The sequence below is a fragment of the Strigops habroptila genome, chromosome 4 (assembly GCF_004027225.2).
Source record: "Strigops habroptila isolate Jane chromosome 4, bStrHab1.2.pri, whole genome shotgun sequence".
NCBI classification, from domain to species: domain Eukaryota; kingdom Metazoa; phylum Chordata; class Aves; order Psittaciformes; family Psittacidae; genus Strigops; species Strigops habroptila.
Genome location: NC_046358.1, coordinates 78,997,274 through 79,018,214, shown reverse-complemented (window position 1 = coordinate 79,018,214; position 20,941 = coordinate 78,997,274). Strand labels below are relative to the sequence as shown.

Below are 20,941 nucleotides of genomic sequence, written 5' to 3'. Positions count from 1 at the left end.
ATAAAGCAAAATGGTAAAACAGTCTTTAATCCCATAGTTTGCTAAATCTGTACCCTGTTCCAATTTTGCAATCCAGAAAAGTAACTGGTGCTTTGGAAACAAAATTTTGGCTACAATTTTCAGTAGTGACTACTGGTTTCATGTACCCAAGTGAAGATGTTCTTTTGAAGATACACAATTTTTCTCCAGGAACAATCATTCCAATTTTTTGCTGACCCTTTTAAAGAGCTATAACTCACATTTGAACACACTCAGATACTGTTTTCAAAAAGCACTGAGCCACCAATTCCTGAAAAGTGACTTGAATGCATATTAGGTAGCTGTCACTTTGGATCATGTTTTAATACGTGTATTCAAAACTGCTCCTATATTGACATTACCCCATTTGTGTAATGTTTCATAATATACATTAGCTGGAGATAAAAGTTACAAAGTTAACCCTAAAGGATATGTAAAGTCAAACAAACAAGGATTACTGAAGGATGGAAAAAAATATGGTTCTGCACTTTCTTTAAGCAACTCAAAGAATCTTCATAGCCCTGTTGAAGAGCACCGCTAATGCACGTGCGATTAATTAATCTTGCAGACTTTCACCTAACATTTTGAGTTCTAATTTCATTAACGCTAAAGCTTAGTAAGTGGTTTGCTATTTAATTTTAATCGTTGTTTTCAGTCTTAAATAAATATCCTTGCAGACAGCTGATGCCTTTTGAAGCTACACCATGTAAATCACATAACGTTACTTTCTAATCAAACTGCAGTTTACCTCCTTGATATCTGAGCTAGAGTGACTACCAGAATAACTGGTAAGAGTACCTTGAAATGTTGTACTATCAAGTGTAAAATATGTACTAGCTGGGGAACTGTATGACCCTCTTCCACAATGATCTTTCGTGTCCAGTGAGTCAACATCTGATGCCCATCCTCCATTCGAGCAGGCACAGCTGGAGTCAGAATAGCCATCGCTTGCCTGACAATAGCTCGGGCCTCCATCGCATGAGCTTTTAGAAGACTGTGAAAGACCTAAACAGTAAAATTTGTGATCAATGTTAATATTATACATATTTACCAAAAAAAAAGTATTTAAAAATAAAGAGAAACTACAACATACGTCTTCTAAAGAACACAATTTTTTCCTCAAGACCCATAATTTTGCAAACACATGATGATACTTCATCATCAGAAATATACAGTGTATCCCTTCTGTCTCCTTCCCTTTTTCTTCCTCCCTTTCCACTGTCCAACTTGAAATTTTCCTTTGGTCCCCACATTCCCAACTGAATGTTTGCCTCTTAAATGAAGAAACATACCAATTTTGTAAATTCAACCAAAAGCACTTTTTATCGTCCCCTTTATCCTTTCTGTTCTCACTTATCTTTACACTTTCTATAGTCTTTCTTTTAAACTTTCTATATTCTCCTATCCACAAATAAATTTGTATTAACATTTGGCTTGCTGCCTTTTATATTTCTTTGTTCCACATGAATTTAACTGTTCCTTTTATATTAAGTATCCAAGACTACTGCACACCCTCTACTCTTCATTTTAAAAATAAAAGCAAGCACACTACAGGATTTATTGACATCCCTTAAATGTATGAATACAAGCCCACAGTCAATACCTGCAGAACTATCTTCTTATGTATGGCAAATTTTGCAATGATGTGTGCCAAAAGCAGATGTCCACTGTATTTGCATGCTGGGTCCACACATGCCTTGGACAGGAGGCAAGGCCAAGCAAACGTCATTAGGCGTCGCAGTTTGCTGTTCCGGTTTTTGTTATTGTCATGAATGTGGTGTGGAGCATGCTCAACCAGAAGTGTGGCAAACTGCAGGAGATATATCCTGAGAGAATCCAGCATATCAGCCTGTTTTTCTGGATCAAGTACCTAGTCCCAGGGATGATCAAAGAGGAGAGGAGGAAGGTGAGAAGGGGGAAAAGAAAAAAGAAAAAATATTCTCTGTAAAAAAGAAAAACCCCAAATGTCCTCTTCAACAACATCTATTTTATAACTGGTAACTGGTTCAATGAAATTGAAGTGAATTACAAAGATACTCATGTTCAGTCATGGAAAGCTTTGCTTATGAAAAAGACTGGGTTAACAGCCACAGGAGGCCCATTTCTAAAGACAGACATTCAAGTCCTAAAGATATAAAATTGCAGTCAAAGCCTACCGATGACTGATGGATCTCACAACAGTTCAAAGTTATGATGTAATTCAATATAACTTATCACAGTATTTAGAAACAGCACAACTAATTCACATCAGGATTGAAAAGCCAAACGAGGGGAACCATTTTGTTTTATTTTTCAAGTACTCTAATGTAAACAAGGATTGTTACCTTTGTTATAAAAACACTAGTGATGCTCTCTGGATTATCTCCTTCTGGGTTTGGGGGTCCCAACAGCTGTTCACCTTCTCCCTTTTCAAAACTGTACAAGAAAGCAGGATTCAGGATGTGCTGCAGCACCTACAGAACATAAAAGAACCCCAAAACAGTTATACTCAACTACTGGATTCTTCTAACAGCAGTCAACATTCAAGTAATTTCATATGCAAACCTGCACGTTAGACACACTCTGTGTTAAAAAAGGAAGCTATAAATAAAACCTTAAGAAACAGATACACACAGACCATTATCCCTCTTTCTCCTTTCCAAGGGCAAAGATTCTTAGAAAGTGTAAACTAGTCTGCATTGAAAGCAAGATGAATTGCTGTCTCTGTTTATTATCGCTCTTCTTCAGGTATGATATTTTCACCTAAATGGCTCTGCCAATTATCAAACTCATTGACATTTAAGTAAGCGAGTTTTGTTGCCCTAGTTCCCAGAAGAAAATTAAACCTAAATACCAGGCTTCTTTGATTTAATTGCTTTAGTTACCTTGGCTTTGAGCTCATCTCCAAAGTTTGGGTCATTGAAGTCTACAAACCGGAAGAACAAAGCCCGTTTTTGGGGAATACTGTAATTTTTGGGGATCTCTTCTTCCATGTATTCCTTTAAGAAAGTCATATTGCAGAGAAATCGACCCGTAAAAGCTCGAAGCAACTGGAAGAGCAACTCTATATCACCATAATTCCTTCTGTAAGAACACATAAAATAAAAAGCTCCTGTGAAAAAATACCCAACCAAACTACTGTGCTGATGACTTGGTGAAGAAACTATTCTCGGTTTTAAGTGAGCAGAGAGGCAAGAGCAGGCAGTACCAGAGGCATGGGTTTAGAGCTAATGGCAGTATTATGAAATACATTAAACATTCTCTTCAATAACTGCAAACCTTACGTATCTTAAAAACTAAAAAAAAGTAATGGTAAAAATAGTATGTAGAGAAGCTACAGGAAATAAATGTTTTACGTACTTGCAGTAATTCAACAAGCAATATGCTAACAGCTTCGGTTCTTTCCAATTTGTCGCAGCCATATTCTCCTTACGATGTCTCTCCTGAAAAGCTTCACTCACCCATACACGTTTCAGCTGATTCACCAAGGAATGTTGATTTGCTAACCAACATTCATCATTCTTAACAATAATGCTTATGATCTGTCAAAAGCAAAACAAGACAAATGCAGTCAACGTGTAACATCTGTCAGCAGAAATAATTTCTATAAGAGCACTTCTTTAAGGTCAATTTAAGGGTTCTAAAATATTAAAAATAAAAAAATTAAAAATAAAAACTCATTTAGATGAATTTTTAAAGTATTTTTTTCGTCCTTAAGTTTCTGTTGCCATGTCTTCCTCTTGTATCTTAATTGATTAGAAAACATATAGTTCATTCGAGTCTCTTTTCCCTTTCTAGAGTGACTCTGACTACAAACACTTTACGTTCTTACAAGTGTTTTTCTACAAGCTATAATACACACACATATACTTGAAAGCCTGTACGTAACAGGCTTGTAGCTAAATAGCTTTTAACTGTCTAGTGCAGAGACATACAAGAATAAATGAATACCTTGATAGCCTGAAACTGTAGATCAAGACGCATTGTGGTAGTGCTTGGAGAACCAGGTCTAACAGCTGCTTGGGTACCAACAGGTAACAGCAGAGTGATAAAACGGTTAGGATTTGCTGCCAGTACATCTCGTAGAGGTTTGGCATCTTTATGTTTTAAGAAACTCTGAAGAAGGGGAAGAAATAATTTTAATAACAACCTTTAAAAGCAAAAATACCAAAAGGCTATATCATCCTGTAGCTTTTATATTGCTCAGTAAAATTCCAGAGCTTATATTTCACATATATAAAAATAGCCTCTACAACTTCAGTAATAATCCTGTATGATCTGGAAAGGTATAAAATCGGCATGTCAGGACAAACAGATGCAAAACTGAAATCAGGCACCTACAGTCAGAGCAAGACCATGATTAAGAACTACAAGGTCATCTAAGGAAAAAAAGATGGAAAAGATGAAAAACTTTTAATTCATCAGATTTGTGAAGATGAGGGCTTTTTCCTGCTCCATTCCCCACACAGCTTACCATAAACATTCTGCTCCACTGTGGATCATTTAAAGTGGCTTCCATCATGAACAGCTCCACAGTCTGGGATGGATGACGTGTCAAAAATTTAATGAGTGGTTCCCTGAATGGACTGCCAGCCTGAAAGATTCATAAAGCTTAAATTAAAAATGCGGAGTACAGAGTATTTTCTACTAATTTACTAGCACTCAGAAAAACACATTTGACTTGGCATTTATGCAGATACAAAATGTTCAGAACTTCTATGATGACAATTTATTGACAATTTTAAAACTTCACTTTTAAGAGTCTAAGACAAATGTTAACACCTCCTAAAAGGCTTGAAGAGCATATTTATTTATTACATCAAATGTTCCCATGCTCTGTTTAAAATATTTATTACATGCTAATGTTTAAAATACTATAAAGCAAAAATATCTGCAACACTAACTTCCACTCTTACCTCAATTAACATTGCTCGTTCTGTTTTCATAACAACTTCCAGCAGAGGTTTAACTAAAGTCTGAGGGGCAGCTGGGATCAGATGGAATAAATTTATAATTGCTGAACAAATCTTCATTTCCTACAGGTAAAAAGAAACACAGTTAAGTTAATATTACCAGCTAAATATATAAAAACAGTATCACACATCCTACCTTTTTTCTTCCTCTCTATATTAGCATAGCCAGCAACCAAGTGCAAAGGGTTAAGATACATACAGCATCTACTTACCATGATACATGGAGAAAATTGCTCTTGTGGAAGTCTGCCCTTCCACCCTTGCAATCTAATGCTTTAATTTTATTTTCTTTGTCAGTAACAGTGGTGTTTTACAGGTAAGAGCTAAACATTGTGTAATGATAATGGTGATGGGGGAGTTACAGAGTGCTCACTGCACTACACCAAAGTGGCTAATGCACCAAAAAGCCAGACCTTCCCTTCTAAACAGTTTCTCGTATACACCCCATCACCCCAGACTAGACATGCAGAAAAAGACAGGCAGCTTTCCCACAGCACTGTTCAGTATATCTTGCAAACAGCTGGTTACTTCAAAGAAAAGTCAGCTCTGTTCTACCACTAGATACTAAGTTCTTCTTAAGCCCCAAGTAATTTTGTGTTTTTCTTTCACTGTGTAATTTAAACCCATATTTCAGTAAACTAGAGCATGGATTTCTTCAGGAAGAAAAGGGAAAGGAAGAAAACAAACCATTCACCCTCACCATCTCTCTAAAATCAATTTCTAGTATACAGTATACAAAAGGTTATTATCAAATGTATTGCTTTTCCTCAACTGAATGTAAACACAAAGTATTAGGTCCACTTCTTCAACACGATCTGCCTACGCAGACCCCCTCAAGGCTACTCTCATGGACTGAAGTGCAGGACTGAGAACACATCAAATCTTTTGAAAGCACTTGTGCCTTCACAGAAATTAAAAATCCTGCTCTTCCTAGTACAAACATGCTTAGCATCCTGAACAGCAATGTTACCAAAACAACTCTGCCACATACAAACAGAAGACAATTTACAGCACTGCACCCAAAGGCACAATGCATTCTGCCCAAAACACAACAGTAAAACTGATAAACCACAGTTTAAAAGAAAGTTAAAAAAATAAGAACAAACAAACAAAAAAACCCAACAGAACAACAAAGAACTTCCTGGTGCCTCCACTGAGTTTCTCAACTCTAACCTTTCTGCAGCAGGCTGAACCAAACCAGAAGTCACAGCATGAAAAGGAAAAGACCACAAGAATATCAAATAAATGAACAAATCAGGATATGCTATTCTTCAGGCTGCAGCCAGAAACTGACTTTCGTAAGGTTATTTTCTCATCTCAAAGTGAAAGAATGAAGACAATGAATATCTCCAATGCTCTGAGCTGCTCTCCTAAGAATTAGGATGAAAAGCATCCTTTTTTTTACTTGTATGTTGCTTAGGCATAGCTTCTCAAATATTTATAATGAATAAAAAATAAATACAAGATTACTGAGTCACGGGAAACAATATTTTAACGTCTTCCAAGAAAAATTTGTCCAGCATCGATTATGAAACCACTTTCAATACTTCAACTACCAAGCTATAAAATCCTTCTAATAGGCTGTAATGCAGAATTTCCACGTGGTGCCACTGCTCATGAGGGGGCAGTCAGACACAACCACCTATTCAAAACATGGTTTTTTCCAATTACTGGACATGACTTAAAAAAACTCCATTCTTTTCCTTGGGGAGGCAAGGAAGAAAGGAAGAAGGGATTTAAATCAAAGATTTCACTCATTGGGCCAATGAATTAGACCTTAATCACTTAATACGTTATGTTTTAATTTGTTCATTTATCTAAACAGCAAAGACATAGTTCAGGAACACAGCAGGACTGTCACTTTAAGTGAATGAAGAGCTTAGTTATTCTGGCATCAATGTGGATCTTCACAATAGCTGTTAATTATTATGCAGCATATTTAACTGAGATGTCTGAAGTTTTCAGTTTGTCTAGAATTTTCGTTTACATATGAAAACTGTATATTCCATAGACTCCTGGCCTGTTTCTTTCAGAAGCTTTGCTGACTAGCCACTCTCTGCACTCTGCTGGAGAGCTTCATGACACCACCAGCATTACCATCAAATGGCACCTTCATTAAGTGCTGCTGGAAAAAGATGAAAACCCTTTAGGTCAAAAAACGTTATTGTAACAGTGCTCTGTACTGTTTCAGCTGGCAAACGTAAGACTTTCCTGACCAATTCCATTCTCCACTGCATGTTTACCATCTCCCAGATCTAAACACTCACCCAACTCTGAATGATGCCACCTACCCCAGTAACACTCCCCAACATTGCTTATAAGTATCTCAGATTTTGAAATCTCACTATGGTCAAGAAAACAAGAGTAAGGGAAAGGCCAGCTACAGTAACTCTGACCACCTGTTTCACCATCCTAGTTTTTCCACATTTAGACGATTTAGAGCATATGGACAAATGAACACAGGATGCCATAACAATTGTATAAAGACCACACTGTCTGTGCCTTCCATCAGTTTCCTAGAGTTTTTATTTTTAAGGAAATTTTAGAGCAACAACTGTGAGGAAAATAGTAATATTTCCATCAGCTTTGCAATCACACAATTCTATTTGAAAATGTTTCCATAGACTTCTCTTCCCCCAAGAAGTGACAGTAGATTCCTTCTCACATGTCTGATGTGCACCTCCCTCTCAACATACATAGGTTTTAAACCAACACTAAAATAAAAAATTACATGTTTAGGAGACTAAACACACAACTACATAGAAAACATCAATGGAAGACATTAAAAGCAGAAGAATTCACAATTAAATGGGATTTAGGGACAACTAAAAACTGTTCTAGAGGTGCCACATTGTGGTTCAAAAGACTATTGATATAAAAAGATATGCAAGATATCTGTAATTGTCACATTTGAGGAAAAGAGAATCCCAAAAGACGACTATGGAGGCCTTAGAACTACTCTGACCTGAATACAATGTGTTTAACTGAAAAAATGCAGAGTTTTTAAGCTTAAACGTAAGAAACAAATTCTATTCCATTAGAGAACATCTAGGTCAAATACAAAGCAATGACTAAATTCATATTTAAAAGTTCTCTTTACAATGACAGAAAAGAGTGAAGAAAAGCCATTAAGCCATTTCCATGTTTTGAGGGAAACAAAAACCCAATCTAATTTCATTCTCATTTAAAAAAACAAAGAAATTAGTAAGATTCCCCCATTTTTTCCTAGTTGCAATAATAAATCTCAACAATTAACATAAGTTATTAATAAAATCTTAATAGAATTACAGGGCTTCTGGTAATCTACATGAAACTACACTGAAGCAGGAATTCCCTTCAGTGCTGAACTGCTAAGAGCACACAGTGTTGTCATCACACTGTGCCATTTTCCATTTATAAGAACACTGATCAGCTTCCCATAGTTCAACACTGAGGCCATTAATCTGGATGGGAGAAAGATTTTAATGTGATCTCAACTGGTAAATACTGAAATTGGTTTTCATAAATTATATGATATCATTAAAAATTATCATTAAGTGGGATTATATTATTCTGTAGAATTTTCAAAAGACTATGTCACGAACATCAAACAAATTAGTGAAAAAAGAGGGAATATGCTGCTGAGCTCATCAGCCATTCCAATGAAGAACAGATTTCCAAGCAGAAAATCCTGAGCAAATAAATAAAAAACAATGAGCTGTTCCACACCAACCTGTATAGAATAGGCTTTAAAGGAACCACTGTCAGCAGATAAGAAGCTCCTCTTACTAAGAGTTGTAACAAATATTCAACATACGCATAAGTTCATTAGCTTGTAACACAACATCAGTTAGGGCAACATTTACAACTGAGTTCTGTCATTCCAAAACATTAATACTGTTTTTCTCTTGCCTTCCCACATACAAGCATTCACTAACTTACATTTCCATCACTCCGTTGTCCACCTTTGTGTGTAATAACTACAACTTCCATCCATTTACGCAGGTGTTGCTACAAAGAGAGGATAATTAGTGCTATTCTTCTAACTATACCATTCCATTTTAGCAAATGACAGCATATGCTACAAGAAAACAACAGTAGAGGCAAAAGTGATTGTTTGAAGGAAACAAAGGAAAAACTGATTAGTTATTTTCATTGCCTTAGAATGAAGAGCTTGCTGTTGTTAGAAGTCCTTTCTATACTAAAGAAAGCAGGGATTAGAAAACAACATACATTAAAAGGCATAAAAATCTGATAGGCTTACATTTGTTTAATGATTTCCTTGATATGTATGCATTTAAATATTTGAACATCCATGGCAAAAGGATAAAGAATTCACATACACAGTTTAAAAACTGCAAATAAGAAGGGCAATACCTTCCACCATTTTATAAATTGAAAAAACACTAAAACAGACTTACTCCATTAGGAAGTATAACATGTTTTCAACAGTTTCTTTAGCATATTATGCTGCTGGCACCTTGCTTAATGATAAATTTGTCCAAGAGGACCTCAGCATAACTAGGTACGTCTTCATGAGAAAAGAACATCTCTCAACTTTCTGGTTTAGCAGCTCTTTAAAATGGTCTAGCTCTTTAATGTTTTCATTTTATTGTGAAACAAAAATCTTGTACTACCAATATGTCCATTGAGTTACTACTGATTTGTTCTTTGACTTTTCAACAATATGAAAAGATACTAGTTAAAAGAAAAATTCTTCTGGAAGAGCTGAAGAAAACTTTAACAGGCTTACCATCATCTGATCACAGAATTTATCATTAAAAGAGTTTGGGAAAAGCCTAGTGACAGATGTCAGACGATTCACAACATTCAGTGTCAGACTTCGGTAGTCTCCCAACATCATAAGCAATGGTCTCATGTGTGTATGAATTTGATCAACTTCTATGGTAGCTCCTTCCAAGAACTGCAAGAGAGTACAGGTTTAAGATACAGATGGAGAGGGGAGTGACTTTTGTGCAAGCACCTTTCTTAAAATGAATTCTGCTGACTTGATTTTTCTTCTTTTATTTTGTACTTTCAGAATGCAATACCTTAAACAATGTTTTTTCCTGGAAATATACATGGTGACAAGATGAATTTGGGAAGCACTTAGACATTTCTGACACCCAGTAGGATATTCCATAATATAATCAAAGAGGAGATCTTAATTACAGACAGACTGAAAAACTGCCACAACTATAAATTAAATACACAGCTATGGACAAACTACTTAGACACTGCCTTATTAAGAACTGCTGTGCATCTGGCCAAAGGCAAGAGCAAATTTCTGTCTTACAGTCTGAACGCATTCTGAGTAACATAAAAGTCCAAGAGAACCTGGCTGCAAGCAGATGAAGAGAATATTTCATAACCAAACATCCTGTGGGCATGGATTTATGACAGAGAAAAAACGATCAGAAAAATCTTATACCAACTGCAAAGGTCAGAATAACCCTTATTTGCTTCTTCCTACCTCTCAACCCAACTGTACTGTCAGCAAGCCATAAATAATAAGTACATTCCCTCTCATGACCAGAGTGACATTAAAATACAATGTCTGACCTCTAGTCAGTCAATGGCCTCAACAAACGCAAACCAGCAGTGTTACTCTAGTTATATTCCCCGTTACAAACCACCAGATCTACACAGTACAAAGAGGCTATGAGTATTTTTATTATCATTTTCTGTATTTAGAAGAATGGTATTAAAATCTTGAAGAATCAGAATTAGGCATACCTACTGTGCAACAAATCATGATGAGAGAATAGCCTTTTCCCTGTCCTTCCAGCTTTTTTACACTATAATCTAGCATCCCCAGTACGGGGTAGTGTAGCACCACATAAGGATACTGATTCTGACCTTAAAGAACAGCCGCAGTCCTGTTCCTTAAAGAAACTGCCATACTGTGACGCAGAGTCTAACTCTGCTGTATTGCTTACTTTTCCAAAACCAACTATGGGGTCTTTTACTACTTTTTAGGAACAAAGGAGAAACATGAGAAAAGCTTTTACAATAAAGCCAGGCATGCACATTTGCAAAACTGCTGGGAAGGACTGACACTGTTTATTTAGAAGATACACTTACGAAGACCAGACAAACAGAAAGCCTGACAGACCAGACAGACAGAAAGACTGGAAGACTGAAAGATTTGGTCCTTGCCCAAGAGCCTTCGATGCTTAATTTCAACCAGAAAAAAAACTTCTATGGCTAAGTTCAAACACCCCCCAAAAACCCATATCTGACAGAAACTTAATTATATTGGTGTCACTAACAAAAAGTTAACAGAGCAGCCGTTATTTCCTGTAGAGAACTTTCACAAGAAGCTTTGTAACAAGTAAGTAAAGCAGAGAGAACAATGGCCTCAAAAGCAACACTGTTTTAATACACTAACCTTTCTCATGCATGCTTCTCCTGCCTCCTGCAGTTCATTATTTGTTGAATTAAGTGCCTTGAAAAGCGCAGCAATGATTTTCTCTCTTGACTGAGGCAAATAATTGCAGGCAGCTAGAGCATCTGCAAATATCAAGTTTGTTCTCTTTGTTAACTCAGTATCAAGCAAGGGAGAAAAAAAAACCAAAACAAAACCTAATTCTACATTTCTTCTCTTCAACTTTCTTCTATTTCATCTTAAATTACACAGATAAAGCCTAGCATGCTCTGCCAAAAGCTACAGGCATCATAAAATATAAAAGATTGGGAATTCTATTAACAGCATTCTAAAGTTTTCCTAATGCTATATAACATAATTAGTCTAGAAATATTTTGGGTTCATTTCAGAAACTAAATCCTAGTCATTAAGAAAGCAGCGATACTTTCCCATTTTTCTCTCCATTAAACTGTGACCTCTAGAGAGCAGTCATCAGTCTCAAGTTTTCTGCTGATCTTGGGAAGAGGACTGCCCGCTGCTCACAAGGACACTTACCTACACCAAACTTTGCCTAGGAAGTTTTACTTACTTAGGGCTGCAATACGAAGAGGTACAAGTGATGGAAGACTTTTGTAACAAGGTAGTTTCATTAAAGCAGCATCTTCAGCCTCACACAAATTCAGTAACTAGAGAACAGAAAATAAATCATTTCAGCATAGCATTGAGAATCACATTTGAAATGGTATTATTACTTCTTGAGTCTTGTTTCCTCAAAGAGCCAAGTTTAAGGAAACACACTGATCACCCTTCAAATCTCACCAACAAGCAAAAATTCTACTCAAAATCAGGGTGTAAGTTCCTATTAAAACTGGTGGTTAGCCAGAGGCTAGAGAGCCCATTAGCACTGCCACCAGAGAGAAGTCAAGCAATAATTAGCCACTTTGCATTTTGCTGGCCAACACCTTCCCAGACTATTTGCAAACAGGCTGCTCATATGATAAAAGAGTAGGTCTACAGAAAAGCTTGCCTCCTGAATGGCAGTAAGAGTACTGAAAATATCGAGGAATGGGGTAAGAAAACAGAAGGAGATTAACGGGGAAAAAATGTGCTGAAAATGTCTTCAGTAATTCTAATGCCCAGAGGGACAATTCTTTCCTAGAGAGCTCTCCTCTTTGCAGGCAAGTATTTTCAATATACTTATATGGGTTTTGTTAGAAAACACTGAACAGGCTGAAACAAAGTTACGCAAGTTCACAACGTCCAGGTTGCACCTATATCCAAGAACACTATCAAGATTCAGATATTAACAATACCATTATATCACTCTCACCTTTACAAGGTGCATATTTTTGATATACAGCACTTTGGTTTTGTCTTAAGTCAAAACCAGAGGATCCTCTGCATACCTGGCCTTGCTAATTGCAATTACTGTTGGTATTAAAAACGTCCTGAACTTATATTTGGACAAGACAGCTAGGAAACCAAGGGACTAGACAGTTTCTCTAAGTTAAATCTACACACTAGTTTTATATCTAATTTTACTCAAACTGTTAGAGACTCATAAACCTTAATGAACAATATCTATGTTCTGGTGTTACAACTATTTATTTAATAGCTATACTGTGCATAAAATAAGACCTAAATATGAAAGTTAGGGCTACTAGACTAGGAGTTCAACACCAAAGTTCATTTAATGTATTTCACATACATGAGAATATTCTGCTTAGCTCAGAGCTATTATGTTGTAGGTAAAGCAAATCTCATTACGTTGTAGGTAAAGGCAAATCTCAGTTCATTTTTCCAAAGGTAAATTCTTACATTTTGGTGAAAGTTTAAAATGCACAGAGAAAAATGTGTATTTTTAACAATGAAAGTTCTAACATCATCACTACTTAAGCATCTACATTCAAATATCAGAAGATAAAAGGAAAGTACCTCTGTGTAGAAAACCTTGTGTTCCACAACGTTTAGATCCATTGTAAACAATCGGGGTTGCAAGGTTGTGCAAAATGTATTTCCCTCCATCAGGCCAATCTGGGCATTTGCAGGTTGATGCCTAAGCAAATGCTTTTTAGGAGGAACCATGTCTTGGAGAACCTACACAGTGTAATTTAGATTACTGAATTAGCAGCCTATTCAAATGACCCTACAAACCTAATCACTAAGAGGACACCATTGGTGCATGTTTCTATCCATTTGCTACTGTGGCTGTAGTCATACCTCTTCAGAAATCACTATGCAAGAAAAAAAGTACTTTTCTGAACTAATTTAATTTATAGATAGTTATCAAAACAACTCAGTAACTGTAATTATTACATATTCTCATTGAACAGATCTATGATATTTAATAAATTCACAATATTATAAATTACAAAGAAATTCATAGACCTGAGCATTTCAAAAGGTCAAGTCTTGAATATTTTAAGCTCCTAGAAAACATCAGAAAAACAAACATTCATGTAAGCTTTTTCCATCACACCAACTTCTCTCTCTCCTCCTTAAATACCGTTAGCAAAATAAGATATCAATGAGGGGGCTTCTCTGTGTGTTCCCAAACTACAGTAACAACAGCCATAATTTCATATGTTGTGGTGGCCCTTAGGGTGTATGTACATTTATTTGTCTTTCCAGAGCATGAATGCTATTAGCTTTAAGGAGTATCTAGCAAAAAGTCATTTCAAACAGCTTTGATTTTTATAGTCTCCTCCTAGATATGGAAAGGCATAAGAATATGCCTCACATTTAGAGAATAACACAAAACTGAGCTTCAAGATGCAGTATCTACCTGGCCTAGCCTATATCTGATTGGTGGTAGGATGAGCAGCCCATAATTTCAGGAAGTAAATCAACCTGAAGGCACTATAAATACTGGCTAAGTAATCAGGCACAGCTTGAATGAATCTCTACAGTACTGCAGCCACAGCGTATTTTAGAACAATGAAACCTAGCACATGACAAGCATATGCTGTCACTAATGTGGGAAAATGTACTCAGAAAAGCATTTTGCAAATCCAAACTGGTAAACAACTTTAAACTCACTTTTAGTAAGTATTTCTTCTTACCTCTTTATGTGGCTCCATAATCACTGTGACACTTTTTCCAGTGACCTGTGCAAGTACCTGCAACGAATGCATGGCTTGTTTTCTCACAGTGGAGTTTGGAGAGGTTACTTCTCGAACGAGGTCATGAGTGACATGATGGAAAGACTTTTCCTGTGCTGCTAGGATTTCTTCTGTTTTTTCTTCATCTTTTAAAGGAGTTGCACATCTAATCAAAAGCTGTTCTAATGTGGTCTTTGCCATAGCAACTGCTCCATTGGAAACCTAAGGTATCAGATTATTTTTATTAAATATGTACAGAACAAAGATCACAAACCTACACACTACCCATCAATGAACTAAGCATTTGATTTTGATGAATCCTCTGCAAATGGCTAAAACCATGTAAAGCTTGAACAGAACACACATTAAACTAGTCTTCCCAGCAATCACTCCAAAACTGAGAGCTGCAATACAACACAATTTTATAAACTAACTTAAGCGCTGGAACCCTTCGCAATGCTGCCATCGTATGATTCACAACTGAGAAAAGGTCAAGCCTGCAATTCTCTAGGTATCTATAACTATATACAGCTTTTTGATAACATGAACTCCTTCCAAACTAAACACAGAAGAAAAAAACACCCGTGTTTTTCCTGCAAGTGACAGTGAATCTAGTGTTCTTTCACTGATCCAAATGCGATCTGTACGTGTCTCCTCCGAAAGAAGCCAGTGTAATTTCAACAACTTTTTCAAAGTTATGTGGAAAAAAGAGCTCATTCCTAACTTCAGGTCTTGGTTTAAGTTAAAATGACTAAAATTCACACATAACTATCGCAGATACAATACATTCTGAAGTTAAGTAAAATCAAGATTACCAAGAGTCAATCTGGGTGAATTTAAGAACAGAAGTTTGCTTTGCCCGTACTATTTGATATAATTCATTCATTAGATACCTCTCCAGTTAGATCCATCATAACAAACAGAAGTGCCTTCAGGAAAGTCTGCTGGTTTTGGAGGACCCAAATTAGTGGCAGTCGTTCCATAAGAAATTTAATTGACACAACACCTCCTAGTTTAGCATACCAAGCTTGTTCATAACAGCAAGCACATAAACGTTCCACAATGTATGAAAACAAGGGAAGCTGACAAGCCTGGAAAGAAAGACATGTATCAGTTTGCTTTTCAGCTCTCTGAAAAAGCCTCCAAAATTTTAGAAGCAAATTCGCACTGGCTGAAACTACATCACTTAAATTCATTTAAAATATATATATATATATATATATATTACCCTTTCCTTTGATCCCAAGATAATGCTTGCAACATCAAATATCACTGCTAGAGCCACTTCTCCTATTTTGCAGAGTTCCTTCTCCTCATACGCCATGCAGATTGCTATGGCATCAATCAGTACCAAGGGATCCATGCCTTTTGACCCATTTTCTTCACTATGAAACATGGCTGTGCTAGGCTGGCTTCCAACCTGATAGCACTGCAGCAAAAAAGGACCTGTAATTTGTGTTGCGGAAGAAAAGAAAGAGAGGAAAAAAAAGAAAAAACAATGGATATTTCAATATGAATAGTCTTTCAATTAGATTTTACTACTCCTCGGACTAGTTGATGGCAAAACCACTAAGCACTGTTTATTTGCATATAAATGGATTGTAAGGCATTCTTCACTCTTAGAAGAAAAAAAGATTATATCTACTTGAGTATTTTCTTCTATGCACTAGACTGTGCACTGAAAGAAGATTTAATTAAAATGAAGAATCATAAAAATTCAAGTTACATTAATGTGACAATGAACAGTGATATGCTTATACTATGTCTTTTCCCAAATTACTTGTCATACACAGTACAATTCCAAACAGGAAGTTTTCTTCATAGATGTAAGACATTGCAGTGCTCTAACTTCTACTTCGTTTCTCTGATGGTCCTTCAAAACCAGAGTGGAAACAACACAATTAAAGACCATCTGCAAAAATAATTGTGTATATCAAGTAACACAAATGCTCTGGCAATATAACCTGTTCCAAGCTGTAATTATTTCATTAGGTGGAGCATTTTTCAAGTATTATTAGGTCACTGATTGTTTTTTAAAACCTGTTTCATAATTTTTCACTGCTCAAAAGAATTAAAATATAACTCAGCATTCAAACAAAAAGTAAAATTTCCACCCAGAAGCCACTGCAATATCATGACTTTCTTAAAACAAATTACTATTATAAAAAGTATAAACTTCTCCACCCCTCTCATGGCACTCCACATGATCTCTAGTCCACTTTACTTACCACACTGCTGAGCGACTGCCACCATTGTGTAATGGCGGATTAAGCTGGCTACAAAAGGCAGAGCACTGGGCCTCAGATCTTTGATGACTGCTGACATGAATGCCCCTGTCAGTGCCTGTTCAAATGTTTTACGAGCTGGAGTATCCTGAGCTTTGTATCGATGCGAAATAATCACACTGGGTATGGACTTCTCAGTAAAGCTGAAAGACAAAATGAAGTTCATTAGGATCCTAAACTGCAGTTCTGGCAGCTCAATTGTGAGCACTGCCAAGTACTTGATTTAAAGTTTGCTTTCAATACCTAACTCCTTTTCTACCTCCCATTTTCGCCTCATTTTGACAGAGCTAGACCAGTTCACTCCGTCCATATTAATTTTGTCAACCACTGGTCTCAAACATGATGGATAGCTCAATTTCATCAGGAACATTTAAAGCCAGTGGTTTAGAAGAAGCCACATATATTGCAAATAATAGGTATACAGGCATCACACTGCAACTCAATTACAGAATGTCATTTTCAATATTTTGACATTTTTCCCTTTTTAAAATGACATTTGATTTTAATCTTGAAAGATTGAAACATTATTTATCAAATCACTGCCCAACAAAACCTATTCATTGCAAAGCTATATTTATGTCAAGTCTAACAAGTTCAAATTATAAAAGCTACTATAATCTTTAGCTATATTTACTACATTGCAAGAGTCAAAGTCAGCACACACTTTTTGGGCAAAGATGACAAAGTTGTCTAAAAGCAATAAACTCATTAGGTATCAATGACTAAAATTGTAAAATATGTGAGTAAAAAAAAAAAAAAAAAAAAAAATCAATAAAAAGCCCCCAGTAACATAAATAGATGCTACATCTGTCACTATGCTATAGTTTGGTCACTAAATGAAACTGAATTTTGTATCTCTTTCACTTTAGTAAAAAATTAAGTGTACATACAAAGCATCACAATCTAAGTTAATCTTTAAAATGCAATTAAGGACCAGAAAATTCCAACTATTTAAATATACTAAACTAAAAGTAATTCAAAAGAAATGTCTGATCGTATGTAACAGATTATACATTGGACTGTGATTACGGGAGAAAATTAAAGTATGAAACATTAACACGTCATTGGCGTTAAATAATATGCTGACTAAATTCCTCTTACTGGAGAGTCCTGCATTGATTTAAAAGGAATCAGGTAAAAATCCCATGAGGAAGATGCTACCTAGACTAACCACTGTCTCTAAATTAGGTTGTTCTAAAAACACTGTAAATTTTACATACACATTTATGTTTAAAGAATTGTCATACTTGGGATGTGCAAGAAGCTGGTATAACGCATGTTTGTTATCATCCAGGCTCATCATAGCTACCAAAAAACACTTGATTACTTCCCATGCTTGCCTACGATAATACGGTTCTGTGTTAGCACTCTTCAGACAGTCCAGAGCAGTCTCAATTGCCTATAATGAAAAAGAGATAGATAGTAACCAGATACTTCTAGTTCTTAACATTTACAATGAGGTGATGATTTATCAAGGGAATGGTATCTTTAACATATATTATAAGTAACTTTAAAAGAATGTACAATTTTGACTGTCTAAGTTAAGAAATGCAAAGAATGCCTGAGAGAGCAGACTGGAAATTATCCTGATACTTGCTGTGCTTTTATAAATGCAAAATTTCATGGCAGACACGTTTATTTGCACGGTCGGAAAGCATTTGAAGTCATGAGTGAGGTACACCTTTGTTCTCTCTCTCCCCCTCAAGAAAATCTTCCTCACCTTCCCTCCAGCAATAATTGCTGTTCCTAATCCCTATACACTGTTGGTATCCAACGCATTTATATGCATATATAAATGGTACCATAAAATGTTCTTACAAATTACTTTGTCATGTTTTCCATGCATCATATTTTTCATCATACGTTTAATCATACATCATGATTAAATACCCCTGTAGGTAACTTCTAAACACCATTTACTTAACGGAAATAGTACTCTTCCTTTGCAAAAAGATCTAATATATTTAAGAATAATTCAAATAAACTCCTCAGATATGAATGCAATGAAAAGGGGGAGTACATACTTTTGAAAAATGTCTATTTTGCATATATATAAACACAGTTACCTACTTTCTATACTTTCAAAATAAAAAAATAAAGGAAGAAAGTAAAAACAAATTATATACAGGCATTAAGCAAAACAACATGTAAAAATTGGCGTGCACGAAATAAGAAATTTTGATACTTGATCAATTGTGAATAAAATCTAACCATTCATGCTTAAACAGGGTAATTCAGGAAAAGGCTCTGGCTTCTTTGAAAGGAAAACCATCTTTCCACTTACTGACTTAACTAGTTGTCATCAGTGTTTGAATAACCTTATAAGCATCTCAATGAAAAGAACAATAAGTTTTACACAGACCACAGAAAACTACTAAAGCACTAAAAGGAAACATCAATTTCTCACTTTCAACTTATTCCACTTCTTTTTCCCTTCTAATATGACATTTCCTGGTTATAGTTGCAAAGTATTCAGCAGATACATTGTTTCTTGGTCAACACCAAGAAGCTGAAGATCATTCTCTATCATTAACCCACACCTTAGATGCATGAAAACTTTGTCTGAATTAAACCTAGCTGGATAGGAAAATGCCAGCAATTACAGTATTTACACGTATTCAAGTCATCAGTTTCAGTACAGAGAAGAAATCCATAAAACTATCTTCAGATAAAACTATTTTAAGAATCATTTTTCCATGCTATTCTGAAGCCTGATGGTTGTATGTATGGAGCCAAAGAGATCCAGCTGCCTCTACAGAAAACTGTTTACTACATTCAGATCATATCTACTTATGAAAGCGTAATTGAAAAGGTAAGTAACTCTACAGGCCAAATTAACTCAAAATACAGCTTCACTCTCAGATCCCAACACACAGATTAGATTGCTGTAATTAGTGAGAACTAAGCATTTGTGACACACTGAGATTGTCAGATGAAAGCCTATACAAGTACAAAGTGGTTTTGCAGCTCTGAGAAGTACTATACCCAAGCTAGAAACAACAAACAAAACCAAACCATTGTTCTTTATTCATTAGAATGATCATCACTGAAGAATTTCTAAAGTAAGTTTTCAGTTCACTTCAAAAAGAAAATAGGGAGGTTTTAGAGTACATTCCTGCTCCTAATCTAAACAGTACACCAAAAGTTAGGAAAGGGAAGGATAAAAAAAACAAGTGTACAGAAGCATTTATTTGGGCCAGTTTAGCTCCTATCCTATCACTCTGTAAAAGCAGAAAAACATGTTTAAATTTATGGATTTTGGAGGTGACATATAGAACAGTTTAAAGGGACAATAAAGAAAGAACAGGTTAGCGAGCTTCTGCTAGTTTTGCATGTCAAAATGAAGCAAGAAGTTCGTATAAGCTTACCTGCTCTCAACTGATACTACACGACATAGTGAAAAAAGCAAAATAGCTCTTTGCAGTGATTTCTGAAACAATGTTTTGTCCTTTACCTACCAAGTCTGGCAACTCAAAAAAAAATATAAGTGGGTTTAGATTCTGTGTCTTTATTACAACATAAATTAGAAATATCTTTGTTTCACTGAAAGGATATTAAATAAAAATAAAAATCATGTATGCAAGAGACCCTAAAACCTACTTTTAATTATGTAAATTCTATAGTTATTCACTCACATCTGGAACTGGCAGACATACCACATATTTTAGCAAAGTTTTACAAGCAAACTTCCAAAAAGTCTGTAATAGAGGAAAACTAAGACAATTTCTCAGCACAGAAAATAACTTCAGCCCTTACCTTTTCCATTGGGAGCTGAATGGATGCTTTACAGTCTGAAAATTCAATTGTAATACTAGGTCCTTGGATTTCTGTGACTACATATTGTAGTTTCTGTGATTCCTTTAACATCTTCCTGTTACTTCCACCAAATTTACCAAGTACACGATAAGCCACATGAGAAATGCTGTCTGCAGGATTGCGCAGTGTACGCCATAAAGCCTAAAAGTAAGTATTTTAAACATTACATGGTCAGACCAGTCTCACTTCAACACTTTTCAAGTTGTAATGTAAAAAAATGTTAAGGAAAACATTTATTCTTATATCTGGCTAATCAATCCATAACTTCCAGAAAATACTTCTCTAGATTGAATAAAAGCACTCTCAGTTTGCAACAGTTCAAATGCTTGGTAACAAGGTTGTCCTAAATGTAGACTACATCAAAAAGCAAGCCAGTTAAGGCTGAAATCAAATAACCTCAAAGATCTGGTTTTGAAACATAAA

The 20,941-nt window shown here is 35.7% G+C and overlaps 1 protein-coding gene across 8 annotated transcripts in view; it reads right to left on the bottom strand.

Moving 5' to 3' along the window:
• The window catches only part of TRRAP (transformation/transcription domain associated protein), a 100,615-nt gene that overhangs the window by 55,160 nt on the left and 24,514 nt on the right, over positions 1-20,941 (bottom strand). For 6 of the 8 annotated variants that reach the window (XM_030482728.1, XM_030482727.1, XM_030482733.1 and 3 more), the window contains 19 exons: positions 20,459-20,659; positions 17,923-18,101; positions 16,646-16,845; positions 15,646-15,863; positions 15,311-15,508; positions 14,379-14,639; positions 13,252-13,413; positions 11,906-12,002; positions 11,341-11,462; positions 9,703-9,873; positions 8,892-8,960; positions 4,914-5,033; positions 4,472-4,591; positions 3,949-4,113; positions 3,358-3,539; positions 2,883-3,081; positions 2,343-2,471; positions 1,622-1,888; positions 817-1,023 (listed from right to left, as the gene is read on the bottom strand). In XM_030482728.1, the coding sequence (XP_030338588.1) occupies positions 817-1,023; positions 1,622-1,888; positions 2,343-2,471; positions 2,883-3,081; positions 3,358-3,539; positions 3,949-4,113; positions 4,472-4,591; positions 4,914-5,033; positions 8,892-8,960; positions 9,703-9,873; positions 11,341-11,462; positions 11,906-12,002; positions 13,252-13,413; positions 14,379-14,639; positions 15,311-15,508; positions 15,646-15,863; positions 16,646-16,845; positions 17,923-18,101; positions 20,459-20,659 (3,267 nt within the window). The remainder of the gene's footprint in view (positions 1-816; positions 1,024-1,621; positions 1,889-2,342; positions 2,472-2,882; positions 3,082-3,357; positions 3,540-3,948; positions 4,114-4,471; positions 4,592-4,913; positions 5,034-8,891; positions 8,961-9,702; positions 9,874-11,340; positions 11,463-11,905; positions 12,003-13,251; positions 13,414-14,378; positions 14,640-15,310; positions 15,509-15,645; positions 15,864-16,645; positions 16,846-17,922; positions 18,102-20,458; positions 20,660-20,941) is intronic. The other 2 variants (XM_030482732.1, XM_030482734.1) reach the window with 1 other exon arrangement.